The sequence below is a fragment of the Chiloscyllium punctatum genome, chromosome 2, assembly GCF_047496795.1.
Source record: "Chiloscyllium punctatum isolate Juve2018m chromosome 2, sChiPun1.3, whole genome shotgun sequence".
In the NCBI taxonomy this organism is placed as follows: domain Eukaryota; kingdom Metazoa; phylum Chordata; class Chondrichthyes; order Orectolobiformes; family Hemiscylliidae; genus Chiloscyllium; species Chiloscyllium punctatum.
Window position 1 is genome coordinate 70,255,401 of NC_092740.1, and position 14,370 is coordinate 70,269,770.

Consider the following 14,370-nt stretch of genomic DNA (forward strand, 5'->3'; position numbering starts at 1 on the left):
CTTTGGATTCTCCTTAACCCAATTTGTCAAAGCTATCTCATGTCCCCTTTTTGTCCTCCTGATTTCCCTTTTAAGTATACTTCTACTGCCATTATACTCTTCTAGGGATTCACATGATCTCTTCTGTCTATAGTTGACATCTGTTTCCTTCTTTTTTTTGACCAAAACCTCAATTTCTCTAGTCATTCAGCATTCTCAACACCTACCAGTCTTGCCTTTCACCTTCACAGAAACTACCGTCTCTGGACTCTCGTATTCTCGTTTTTAAGGCTTCCCATTTTCCAGCTGTCCCTTTACCTGTGAACATCTACCCCCCATACCAAGAATATCAACCTTTTTCCAATTTAACTTTTAGATCCAGTCTATCCTTTTCAATCATAATTTTAAAACTAATAGCATTATGATGACTGACCCCAAAGTACTTCCCCACTGACACCTACGTCGATTTCGCTGCTTGTTGGATGCTGCCTGAACTGCTGTGCTCTTCCAGCACCACTAATCCAGTACCTCAGTCACCTGCCTTGCCCTATTTCGCAAGAGTAGGTCAAGGTTTCCAGCTTCTCTAGTAGGTACATCCACATACTGAATCACAAAATCTTCTTATGCACACTTAACAAATTCCTCTCCATCTAAACCCTTAATACAATAGCAGCCCAAGTCAATGTTTGGAAAGTTAAAATCGCCTACCATTACCACCCTATCATTCTTACAGATAACTGAGATCCGTTGACAGATTTGCTTCTCAATTTCCTGCTGCCTATTGGCAGTCTGTGGTATAATCCCATTAAGGTGATCATCCCTTTCTTATTTTTCAGTTCCACCCTAAAACTTCCCTGGACATACTCCCTGGAATATTCTCCCTAGCACAGCCGTAATGTTATCCTTAATCAAAAATACTACTCCCTGTCATGCAACGCCCCCCCCCCCCCCCCAATCTTTCCATCTCTCCTTAGCATCTATACCCTGGAACATTAAGCTGCCAGTCAAATCCATCCCTGAGCCACATCCTGTAATCACTATGATATCCCAGTCTGATGTTCCCAACTATGCCTTGAGTTCACCTGCCTTACCTGTTAAAGCCTCTTGCATTGAACACAGTTTAATTTAATGATCCGGCCTCATTCTCTGCTCTATGTCTGCCTGCCTTGACTCTTAGACTTGTTCCTTTTCCCAACTGTACCAGTCTCAGACTGATCTCTTTTCTCACGATCTGCCTGGGTCGCACACACCAACTAACCAGGCCCACCTTCGCACCCCTCAACCACCCCCAACTCGTTTAAATCCTCCCCCATTCATTTAAATTCTCCTGAGGAACTGTAGCAAATCTCCCTGCCAGTATATTAGGGTCCCCTTGCAATTTAGGTGCAAGCCATCATTGCTATCCCAGAAGAGATTCCAATGATCCAAAAATGTGAATCCTTCTCCCTGTACAAGCTCCTCAGCCACTCATTTATCTGCTATATCCTCCTATTCCTAACCTCACTAGCTCGTGGCACTGGGAATAATCCAGATATTATTACCCCTAAGGACCTACCTTTTTAAATTCCTGCCTAAATTCCTATATTCCCTCCTCAGAACCTCATTCTTTTCTTTTCCTATGTCATTAGTTCTAATGTGTACAATGACTTCCTCCTGGTCCCCCTCCCCTTTGAGAATATTCTGCACCCTCTCTGAGACATCCTTGACCCTGGCATCAGGGAGGCAACAAGGTGAACTGTAAAAATTGATGTTTGTCTTATATTACAGGTTTACAATAAAATCTTTGCAAATTTCTCAAAGCCTTAGGCTGCCCAATTCAACATATAGATACTGGTTTATTAAACACGATTGCAAAGGATGAATGTCAATCTCTTTAGCTGAAAAAAAACAGAAAGCAAAAGATAATTCTTGATTCTGACAGAAGCAAAGTAATTTTTAAAGTGAAATGGCTAAGTCACGCTTCAGGATCACAAATGATGATAAGTGACCAGCATTTTCCAAATTAGAGTCATTGGAGCTGTGGAAGAATGAGGTGGAGATATGGACTAAGGTCACTTTTCTAGCCAAAAAGCAGCAAACTATGGCTTTGGCTTTATCTTTCTTGAGAAGGAATGAAATTAGAAATAAACTATTTCGAGAACAGAATGTAATAGAACTGAATGCTGAAGAGAGATTAAAAAATTCTAATATGGACAGAATTTACAAAAACGATGGAAGTCTACAAGTGTTGTCAATGTTTGATAAAAGTAATATGCAATTAGTCCATAGAAGAATAAAGCATGGTGTTTGACAGGTTATAATAAAAGGCTAAAGAAATCCAGTCTAGACATTTCAGAGTCTATACTGATGTCTTTAATTAATAAGTTGAGCAATCAGCTCACAAGCAGGTTACCAATATTCAGTTTTGTGGTAATGACTCACATCTTGAGAAATGACTGCACTTAATTTTTTGTTAAGAAGGCAACAATTTCCAGGTATCTGTATAGGACATGTTGTGACTGCTGCAGTGACACAGATAATGAAAAAAACACTGATTGCTGACTCTCAAGCTCAGTGAGGCTGGTCACAAGTGCCAAAAGACATTTTAAGGAGTTTCATATCTTTAATAAATTTTTGAATCAAGGGAAAATGCAGGATTAAGATGACAGCCATTCATGAATGAATCCAAGAAATCCATGGGCAACAGTCAATAGTCTCTGAATATCAGAGTCAGGAATCATGCAAGGAAAAGAGGTCAAGCATTTAAAGCAATTCATGAAACAGGTGGCTCAGAGAATGAATATAATGACAATGAACAGCTAGAAAACATTATTTTGATGGCTGAAGACTTGGGTCAGCCCATAATTATCTTAGCTACTGCCTCGTTAAATTGTGTCACACTAGGTAGTGTAGTGGAGGTTGTACCTTAACAGCGTGTGTGCGTATTGGCTGAACTGTTATTTGGAGACCCTGGACAAAGCAGTCAAAAATCAGGTTAAGGAATTTGAAAGTTCCACCTGGTTTTGATTTGGGGATGATAATTCATTACCATCTTTAAAGAATGTGGTTCTCTCCTGTGAAATTGTAGGGCTGCATTGTACCATAATTACTGAGTAAGTCTATGATGAGAAAAGTGAAAATGCATTTGGACAAGGAGAATGATGGAATATTTATATTAGTATAGCAATAAATTTACAAATCACAGGATTGAGGTATGACTGTATTCCATAGAGGAAACCTGGAGTTTACCATTGATAGGCCCAAGTAGTATTATTGCATTTTAGGTGATGGGAAGAGGATTATGTGAAAATTGTATAAATAATTTACTCATTCCTCCTGATGAAAATAAAAGCTACTGTTAAAAAATGTCAGAGTTATGGATAGAAACATAGAAGACATGAACAGTAAGAGGCTATTCATCCCTTCAAACCTGCTCCACCATTCATCACGATCATGGCTGATCATCCAACTCAATAGCCTAATCCTGCTTTCTCCCCATAACCTTTGATCCCATTTGCCCTAAGTGCTTTATCTAGCCATCTCTTGAATACATTCAATATTTTGGCATCAACTACTTCCTGTGGTAATGAATTCCATATTAAGAATACAAATCCCCCGTAGAACAGATCACATTGCAATGTGATAAATGCATTAAATAATGAAATGCACCACTACTCCTGGTTGTAAGTATTCTTTTAGCCTGGGAGTTTAATGAAGTAGTAGCCATCAATCTGAAGTATGGGGCAAAGATCAGAATATCTATTTTTTAAATTTTGCAGACATAGCAACCAGTTTAGCAGATCCATGGTGATAAACAATTCGCACAGATGGGCTACCATGGATGAAATCATGGAAAAATGAGTCGGTGCGGCCTTAGGTCACAACAAAATACTTAATGTATAATAGTGATGAATTTTCTAAAAATGAATTTTGAGAACTTGAATATTCTAGCAATGCAGACTGCTTCAGAAAGTCTGTTCAACAATGACTTATGCGAAGGAAACTATGCAGTATTGAGAAGGTGCACAAAACACTGGCAAATCAGCTGAATTGTAACTGACAAACTGCACTGGCATAGGTAACACATGCAAAAAACCCATTACAGATAGGTTAGAGATTAGCCCATAACAACTGGTATAAGATTGGAACCCAAAGTTTCCTTCCACACTGCATTGACAATCTTCCAGCACTCGAAGGTACAACAGTCAACTTGAACTTTCTTGCACTCAGTTTATGCATTACATTCCAGTAGAAGTGTGTGAATTAAAGCTGAAGCATCAGAAAAATTTAGGATAACCATTAAGCTAGGTGGGTTAGCCATGGTAAGTATGGGGTTATAGGGGTAGGTTGGGGGGAGTGGGTGTGAGTCTAGGTGAGATGCTCTTCAGAGGGTCAGTGCAGACTTGATGGACAAAATGGCCCGTATCTACACTGTTGAGATTCTATGAGACATCACATTAGACCATCTGCAGGAGTTTTCACAGAAGACAATGGAATTGCTGGTGGACAATGCTTGTAAATTGTTGTGTGTTTTAAATTGTTAGGTGGGTGTACAAAAGAAAAGGGGGTTAAGTTCCTAGGGCGATGTAATTGTTCATGTTCACTTGTGGAATGGATGATTAGGTGGTTTGTTCCAAAATAAAAAAAAAGCTGAATTCTGTAGGAGGTCTTGTAGCACAGTGGTAATGGCCTAGGTTTGAGTCCCATCTGTTCCAGAGGTGTATCATTACAAATCTGGACATGTTGATTAGGGGAAATAAAAAAGAAGTGGGATTTTGAGGCTGGGTGCCTTATTTCCCTCCCCAACACTACTTTACTTTTTATAGATATTTTTATTGAAAATTTAACATGTTTCTACAAGTTTACAAATAAAAAAAAACCCAAGTACAAACATTGATTTACAATTAAATCTTAAATAAATAATAACCAAAATCTATCAAACAGAAAAAAGAGATACCAAGAGAAAAAAAACAAAACTCAACTGACTACTAATCTAACCTACAACTAACCAGAGTGTATGATTAAATCTCTTACATTATTCAGGAAAAAAAAATGACAGATAACACAGAAATTGAGTAGTGAGATACATGCTCGGAATGTGTTAACATCAGATCGTAACAAAACCTGTATTCATGTGGGATTCCTCACCCAAGGGGCCCCGGACCAGCCAGGTTCGCCATCTCAATTAAATAAAAGCCCTTGTTAGGATGTCCGAAATATCTGTATTTATATAATTCAAGAAGAATGAATTTTTATTTAATGGAATATTTTATGGAATAATTCTGTTTTTTGGTGCACCATATTTGTAAGGAATTCAAGGGGAATATATTCCATGATTATTCTGTGCCAATTTGAAAGTCCAGGGGGGTCTTCAGCCACACAGTTAACCAAAATATTTTTCCTTGCACAGAAAGAGAGAATGGAAAATAATCTCATCCAGGGAGGGTAAGTTCGAAAAGCTCAAAAGGAGAGATACTGGATGCACTCTAATTTCTGTTCCTAAGATTTCTGTCAGAGCATTTGCTACTTTAGTCCAATATCTACGGATCTTATGACAGGTCCATAAGCAGTGTACAAGAGTGCCCACCTATATTTTACGTTTGGGACACATTGGAGATGCTCCTGCCTTTAATTTTGCCAATCGGTCCGGTGCAATATGGGCCCTGTGAAGTATCTTCAACTGAATGGCCTGAGTTCTGTTGCAGATGGAGATATTTCTGGCATTTTCCCAAATGTCATTCCACATTTCTATAGTGATTTCTATCCCCAAATCCTGATCCCACGTTTTAAGCAGATTGTCCATATCTTCCGATACTTCATCATGTAATAAATGATAAAGAGTGCTGACCGAAGATACCCCCAATGGTCACAACACTCTACGTTCTCTGTCTGATTTATAAAGACTATCTAATAGCGTAGTCTTCTTCTGTATGTAATCTCGAATTTGGAAGTATCAAAAGAGATCACCATTAGGTAATCCAAATTTCTGACGCAGCTGTTCAAAAGACATCAGGACCCCTTCTTTAAACAGATCTCCTAAACAGGAGGTAACCCTGGATCTCCAGAGTTTGAATGTGGCATCTGTAAGCCCCGGTTGAAACCCCCATGACCCTACTATCGGAGTATAGGGGGATGTTTTAGCTGAATTGCTCTCATTTTGCCGCATTGTATTCCAAGCTTTAATTGTGTTTACTATTATAGGGTTTTTACAGTGGTCCGTGATGATTTTCCTCGTTTGAAAATAAGAGGTTAATAAGTGGGCATTTTACTTGAGAAGCCTCGATGTCCAGCCAGATTGATTGCGGGTCAGACAAGACCCAATCGGCTATGTAGCTTAATAGGAAACTTAACTGATATTTCCTAAAATCTGGAAAATCCAGTCCTCCCATTGCCTATGGAAGCTGTAGCTTCTTCAGCTTAATGAGGGGCCGTCTATGATTCCAGTTGAAGGAACCCAGCAGCCATACAGTTTGCGTAGTGCCAACCTAGGCAGTATCACTGGATGCATTCTCATAGGGTATAGGAGGTGGGGCAGGACATTCATTTTAATTAGTGCTATTCTGCCTAACCAGGAAATTGGAAGGTCTCCCATTGCTGGAGTTCCTGCCTTATCCTCTCCAGTAAATGCACAAAGATAGCCTTGTATAGCTGGCCAAATACTGGGGGGATAAAAATGTCTAATTATAAGAAACCTCCAGGGACCACCGAAAGGGAAAGTGGGATCCTTCCGATAGGTGGGATATACTAGCGAGGCCACCCATTGGTATAGCCTCCGATTTTGAGAAATTAATTTTATAGCCTGAAAATGCATTAAATGTATTAACAACTTGGATTAAGCGAGGCACGGACATCAGGGGATTATTGAGAAATAGGAGAACATCATCTGCATAAAGGGTAATTTTATGTTTACCTGTACCAATCCTCGGGACCGTTATATTAGGGTCAGCCCGTATAGCTTCTGCTAGTGGCTCGATTATTAGCGTAAATAGCAATGGCGAAAGATGGCAGCTCCTACCCACACTGAAGCTATCCGAGCCGAGTCCACTGGTAATCACAACTGCTTCGGGATCATTATACAGTGTTGAGACCCATTTGGTAAAAGCCTTTCCAATGCCAAACCTTTTCAATGTGTAAAACAGATATGACCATTCAACCCTGTCGAATGCCTTTTCCGCGTCTAATGAGACTACTACTCCCAGTATTTTTCCCTGATGGCAGGCTTGAATCACATTCAAAACCCTTCTAATATTATTGGATGATCTAACCCGTCTGGTCCTCCTTTATGATATGTGGCAACACTCTTTCTAGCCTCAATGCTAACGTTTTAGAGAGGATTTAAAAATCTACATTTAGCAAGGATATTGGTCTGTATGACGTGCAATGTTCTGGGTCCTTTCCTTTTTTGAGGATACGAGAGATATAGTCTCTTTGAGCGAAGGCAGGAGACAGCCCTAACTGTATGAGTAATTATACATGTCCATAAGTGGGCCATGCAGTATTCCTGTAAATTCTTTGTAGAATTCAGCTTGAAAGCCATCTGGGCCAGGTGCCTTACCACTCTGAAGTTGCCTGATTGCGTCAAGTATTTCTTGGATTGTTAGGGGAACATTCAGGACCGTTACCTGTTCTGGAGTTAGGTCCGGAAAGGTCACATTTTAAAAAAATGACAGCATCCTCCTAGCTCTATCTTCGCAATCCTGCGATTTATATAAATCAGAATAAAATTTTCTAAAGATTGCGTTAATCCTTTTATGATCAGAAGTCAGAGTACCCACACTTTCCTTGATAGACGTGATAGCTTGAGGGGCCTTTTTTTTCTTTGCGAGAAATGCTAAGTATCTACCAGGTTTATCGCCAAATTCATATAACCTTTGTTTTGCAAATAATATTTCCCTCTTAGCCGTTTGGGTAAGCGTAATGTTCAGAGATGTCCTAAGGGCCGTAATCCTTTGTAATTTGATAATAGAAGGTCTGTCAGCGTATGTTGTATCAGTTGCTTTTAAGTGAGCTTCGAGCAGATGCTGTTGTTCGCCCTTTAATTTTTTCTGGGTCGCTGTATATGAAATGATCAAATCTCGTGCATAAGCTTTGGTGGTCTCCTACATCATTGATGGGTTGCTAGCCGTACCTGAATTAATTTCTAAAAAAGTTTTAAATTCTTGAGAGGAGTACTTTACACATTTACTATCTTTCATCAGGAAAGAATCCATACGCCAATGCCAGGGAGATGTCTCATTGTTCCTCACCTTGATTTCCATATATACAGCAGCGTGATCAGAAATTGTTATACTACCTATTTTACAGGATGATATGGAATTTTAAAAAGTCGAGGGGGCAAAAAACATATCAATTCTGGTATGACATTTACGTGGATTGGAGTAAAAAGAAAAATCTCTGCCCTGTGGGTGAAGGCATCTCCATACATCTACTAGTCCTAATTCTTTGTTCAAATCCACCAATTGTCTGGATCTGGGGGATATTCCTGCAGTACTCTTGAGAATCCTATGTATTTCCAGATCCATAGTACAATTAAAATCTCCCCCTATAATTGTATGACGAGCACCGAGAGCCATCAATTTTAAGAAGGCTTCCGTTATAAATTTAAAAGGATATGCCGGGGGATAATACAGATTTACGATCCCATATTCCTCTCCATTTATGAGGGCTTTAATCAGAATATATCGTCCAGATTCGTCTTTTATCTGGTTTAGGATTTTGAAAGGGAGATTCTTCCGAATAAGGATGACAACTCCCCTACTTTTTGAGCTGAAGGAAGAAAAGAAGGCCTGATCAAATCCACCCTGTCATAATTTCAAGTGTTCTTTATCCAATAAGTGTATCTCCTGTAGGAGAGCTATATCAACCCCTTCTTTCTTGAGGTTTGATAATACTTTCTTCCTTTTGATTGGTGAATTACTCCCCTTGACATTCCAGGTGCACCATTTAATCGAATGACTAACCATAATCGTCCGGGCAAGTCCGAGACTCCTCGGGAGAAGAAGCCCCATCCAAAACATCCCGAACATAGTACATATAAATTTCACAAAAATAAAGGCTCTTTAATACACTCACATCAATATAATGAAAAACCATTTCTAAATTTAAAAAAAACACATTTAAATGGAGATTTTCCCCCTTGTCCCCAGGGGGCATCACTTCCTTTCCAAAAGCCCATCATATCCTCTCCCAACCAGTGCCCCACCCTTCACCCAGGCACCCCACAATAGGATAAAGAAAATTCAAATATACTACAGAGCTAGAGTTAACAGTGAGTACTCTACCGCACGCCCCCCGCTACCCACACCAACACCTGGATATATTTGGTAATGTTAATACCATGTATAAACATATATAACTATAAAATTACAGTCTTAACAAATAATAATTAAATATAGTAATACAAAATACAGGGGGAAACAACCCCGCTCCTAAAGACAGAGATAAAATAGGATAAGATAACCACCTCCTGCCACCTACATTAACTAGACCCCCCCCCCCCCCCCCCGGCCTATATAAAAATATATATGTATAAAAAAGGGGGGGAGAAAATCACTAAGTGAAGAATAAATAAATAAACCCCGCTCCCCACCCTCCGGAGATAATATTAAACAGTGAGGTAATGAAAGGGATAAAAAAAGGGGGTAAACCGGGGTTGGGGGAGGGCAAAACAACTCGAATTAACTCTTACAATTTATCTAAGAGAATCCAAAAATTCCTTGGCCTTCTCCGGTGATCCAAAGTTGTACATGGACCCTTCATGGCTAAAGCGTAGCGTTGCTGGGTAGCGCAAGGAGTACTGAATATTTAAGTCCCTTAAACACTTCTTCGCTTCGTCAAACACCTTCCTCTTTTGGACCAAAGCTGGGGAAAAGTCCTGGAATAGCATAATCTTGGATCCTTTATAAATCATGGCTTGGGGATCTTTCCCAAGATTTCTGGAGGCTTCTAAGAGCATCTGCCTCTCCTTGTAGCTCTGCAGCCGGAACACGACCGGGTGGGGGCGCTAGTTCGAGCCAGGCCCACGTATTGCAACCCGGTAGGCCCATTCCACCCTTACCTGGCCTGATCCAGCCTCCAGATTTAACAGCTGTGGAAGCCACTGCTCAAGGAATGCTGTAGGCTGGCCTTCCTCTTCCCATTCGGGAAGGCCCAGCAAACAAATATTTTTTCGACGACCTCGATTTTCGAGGTCATCGATGTGATTTTCTAAGGTCCAGACTCGTTGTTCAAGAGTCCGGACCTGACCCACGGCCGATTCTGCTATAGTCTCGGAGGTCGCGGCCTTTAGCTCCGCCCCTCTGACTTGGCGCTCGATTTCCTCGATGTCTGGGTCATGCTCTTGTAGTGCGACCGAGAGTAAATTCCATCGGCTCCGGGACTCTTCAATGAAGGCGTCGATCTTCGCGTCAAGTTTGGAAATTACTTCCATGAGGCTCGCCACCGTAGGTAAGCCCCCCGGGGCAGCTGCAGATGCCTCTGCTGCAGCTGGCGGGGGGGGGGGGTGGGGGGGAGGTCTTCCTGCCTGCTGAGAACTGCGGGCTCCCTTCTCCTTAGTCATTTTTACAGGAGACTAAACTAGATATATTCAGTACTGAGCAACTAATTACATTAAGTAAAAACTATTTTAAATGATTTGGTGAGTGTGGTGGAGGGGGGTGGCCCACTTTGCCCAAGTCTTGGGAGGAGCACTATAGACTCAGACTTACTGGGTCGCCGTCAATTTGGATCTCCGCCCCCCACCAGCACTACTTTGATTTAGTTTCCTCCCTTGTTTTCTCTTTTTTGTTTTTTTTGCTACGCTGCCCCTGGTGAGCAGTGTTTGTTCCTTATTAATTGGTGACTTATTTGATTAGTGATTGAGTTAATTTAAAAATAGAAAAGTGCGCTTCTCCAGTGTGATGTTGACTTCCAGACAGTTTCAACTTTTCCCGTCGGGATACCTAGACCCCGAGCACTGCAGTGGTTCAAGAAGGCAGCTTACCACTTACCTTCTCAAGGGGAAAAAAGGGTCAAGTGCTGGCCCAACCAGTGATACTAAAATACAATGAACAAACAATATAAGAAAACAGACTTCATAATTTCCAAAATGCTTTAGAACCAAGAAGTACATTTGAAATGCATCACTGTTCATGTGGACAATGAACACTTCTGAGAGCAAATGCTCTTTATGTATTACTATCTGAGTCTCCTATTAGTAGTTTCCACTGTTAACACATACAACAAAGATCATATTGGTCAATGAAGCAAATTTTCACTTGAAATGCTTTTTGTTTCCTATCTTTAAAGCTTCTACACCAATACCTTGTTTCTGGTAAGCATCTTACGAGCCACATCAATCATTTGTTCCTTTTCCTTTCGCTCTTTTGCATGATTAAACTGCTGAATAAATTGTTCTGTGACTTCAAAAGGGTTTCTGAAATAAAGGAATAGTAATACCCTGAAACAGATGTCAAAGCCTGGATAATGTGCAAAATAAGTTCTTCAACTTATTTAGATATAACAAATGCGTTAATGATCTCTTGGACAGCAGCAATGCTGAGTTGTCCACATAGCATCTGAACAGAACCACTCCTTTCCCAGCTGTGACATTCACTCCCAGATGAAACAGAAGTAACAAATTGTTGTGGTTACACCAGGATAAGACCAGCAAGTGCAGGAGAGTTGAAGGACAGACAAAACAGGTCGACAGACTGGTCAAGAAAGTAGAAGCCCGTGGATTCCTGGCAAAAATACACAGTGGATCCAAAATTGACTGAGCTGCAGGAAATAGAGGGTGATGGTAAAGGCATGTTTTTGTGACTGAAGACTTTTTCCAGTACAGTCTGACAGGGCTTGGCTCTGGGGCCCTTGCTATTTGTGGTGTTCATTAATAATTTGGACATAAACGCAGGAAGATTGATCAAGAGGTTCATGGATGATACCAAATAGTGAGAAGGATAGTCACAAACTGCAGAAGGATACCAACAGACTGGCCAGCTGGGCAAATGGAATACGATCTGGAAAGGTAATAGGTAATGTAATTAGAGAGGTCCACCAAAGTAACGGATTACATTATGAATGGTAGGACCTTGGAAAATACTGAAGATTAGAAGGATCAAATCCACAGATTCCTAAATATAGCAGGGCAGCTAGATACGATGATTAAGAAGACATTAGGGATACTTGCCTTTATTAGTCAGGGCACAGAACACAAGAGCAAGGAGGTTATTCTGGAACTGTATAAATTTCTGGTTCGACCACAACTACCATACTGCAATTCTGGTTATCACATTTTAGGAAAGATGCTACTGTATTAGAGAGGATGCAGAGGAGATTTACCAGGATGCTACTTGGGCTGGAGGGTCTGAGCTATGAGGAAAGATTGAATAGGCTTGGGTTGTTTACCTGGGAGCAGGTAAGGTTGAAAGGAGAGCTGATAGAGGTGTATAAGATTATGAGGGGCACAGGTAGGGTGGACAGGAAGGTGTTTTATCTATTATAGATGGGTCAATGATCAATGATTTAAGATAAGAGGTAAAAGGCTAAGGGGAGAGCCAAGGGAACTTCTTTCACCCAGAGTGTGGTGTGAAACTGGAAATCACTGCCTGAAAGGGAGCTTGAGTAAGAAACTCTTGTGACATTTAGCAGTGTTTTGATATTCATGCATTACCATAGCCTTGAGAGTCATGAGCCAAAAGCTGGAAAATAGGATGAATGCAGTCAGATCATTATTGATTGATGAGTTAAATTCTCTGCTGTAAATGTCTGTGAGTCCATGAGATCTTTTTATATCCTTATATCTATCATAGCCAGAGGGGCATGAAAAGAAGGGTCTGTTTCTGTGCTGAATGAATCTGTGACTGTATGACATTTTGTAAATGATCAAGTTCGTGGACATACACCATTCAAATAAGTATTGAAATTACATACCAAATGACTGTCTATCATTCATTTTTATTTAGGAGTCAAAAATGCAAGTGGTGTTGAGATTGCCATTGAGTCACATATAACTAATGGTAATGTAATGGACAATACAAATCTAAAGAAAGACCCAAGTTCCTTGCAGTTAATAGGAATATTGCCTCATGCATATAGGAAGAACTTCTTGAAATATATGAAAAGTTATACAAGAAGTTATCATCGTGAGTGGACGAGTAATCTGATGGATGAGTCCCTTAGAGAACGAGGGTGGAAAAATAAAAACAGGGAACAAGGAAATAGCAGAGAAGTTGGGACAAATACTTTGCATTAGTCCCCAAAATGGAAGACACTAATAGCATTCTACAAATATTAAATATTCAAGGGGAAAATAGATGAGAGGAAATAAATACAATAACTACCACTAGAGAAAAAGTGCTAGAGAAATAATGGGGCTAAAAACAAATATAACCCCTGGATCTGATTATGTATCTGAGGATGTTAAAAGAAATAGCCACGGAGATAGTGGATACACAGGTAATAATCTTCCAGGAACTTCTGGAAAAGTGCAGGAAAAGTTCTGGAAATTTAGAGTGGCATGGTGGCTCAGTGGTTAGCACAGCTGCCTCACAGCACCAGGGACCATCAATTCCACCCTCAGGTGACTGTCTGAGTGGAATTTGCATATTATCCCCATGTCTGTGCAGGTTTCCTCCCACAATCCAAAGATGAGCAGGTTAGGTGGATTGGTCATGCTAAATTGTCCAGGGATGTACAGGGTAGGTGGACTAAACCTACTTGGAAAAAGCAGGGTTACAATGATTGGGTGGGTTAGGGTGTAATGCTCTTTGATGGGCCAGTGTGGACTTAATAAGCTGAAAGGCTTGCTTCCACACTGTGGGGATTCCATGATTGAAAGAAATCCAATGTAAGACCTTTATTTAAAAAGGGAATATCTTATATCTTATATATTATATCTTTTATTGGACAATGTTAGCCTCTATTAAAAAAGAATGTAACAGCAGAACAATTAGAATGACCAGCAGAATCAATGTGGCTTCACGAGAGGAAATCATGCCAAATAAATTTCTCAGGGGCTAACAAGAAGGATAGATTAAGGGGTAGCAGGGTTTTAATAAATTAATTTATTAAAGTACAAGATTCTTGGGGGACTTGACAGGCTAGATGCAGAAAGATGTTTCTCATTTGTAGGACAGTCTGGGACCAGAGGGCATCATCTCAGAATAAGAACACACTGATTAAAAACAGAAATGAGAATGAATTTCTTCTCTCAGAGGTTAGCGAATATATATAATTCTTCACTGCTGAGGGCTGTAGAGAGTAGGTCATCATGTATACTCAAGGCTAAGATAGATTGTTAACCAGTTAGGGAATCAAGTGTTTTGGGGGAAAGGTAGAAAATGGATTTGAAGATTATCCGATCAACTGTGGTCTCATTAAAAGGCAGAGCTGACTTGATGGGGTGAATGGCCCACTTCTGCTCCTACATCATTT

At 40.3% G+C, this 14,370-nt stretch overlaps 1 protein-coding gene across 1 annotated transcript in view; it reads right to left on the minus strand.

Annotated features, from left to right (window-relative positions):
- The window catches only part of tmem232 (transmembrane protein 232), a 132,857-nt gene that overhangs the window by 103,910 nt on the left and 14,577 nt on the right, over positions 1-14,370 (minus strand). Inside the window, exon 4 of the mRNA XM_072583646.1 lies at positions 11,260-11,371. Within this exon, the coding sequence (XP_072439747.1) occupies positions 11,260-11,371 (112 nt within the window). The remainder of the gene's footprint in view (positions 1-11,259; positions 11,372-14,370) is intronic.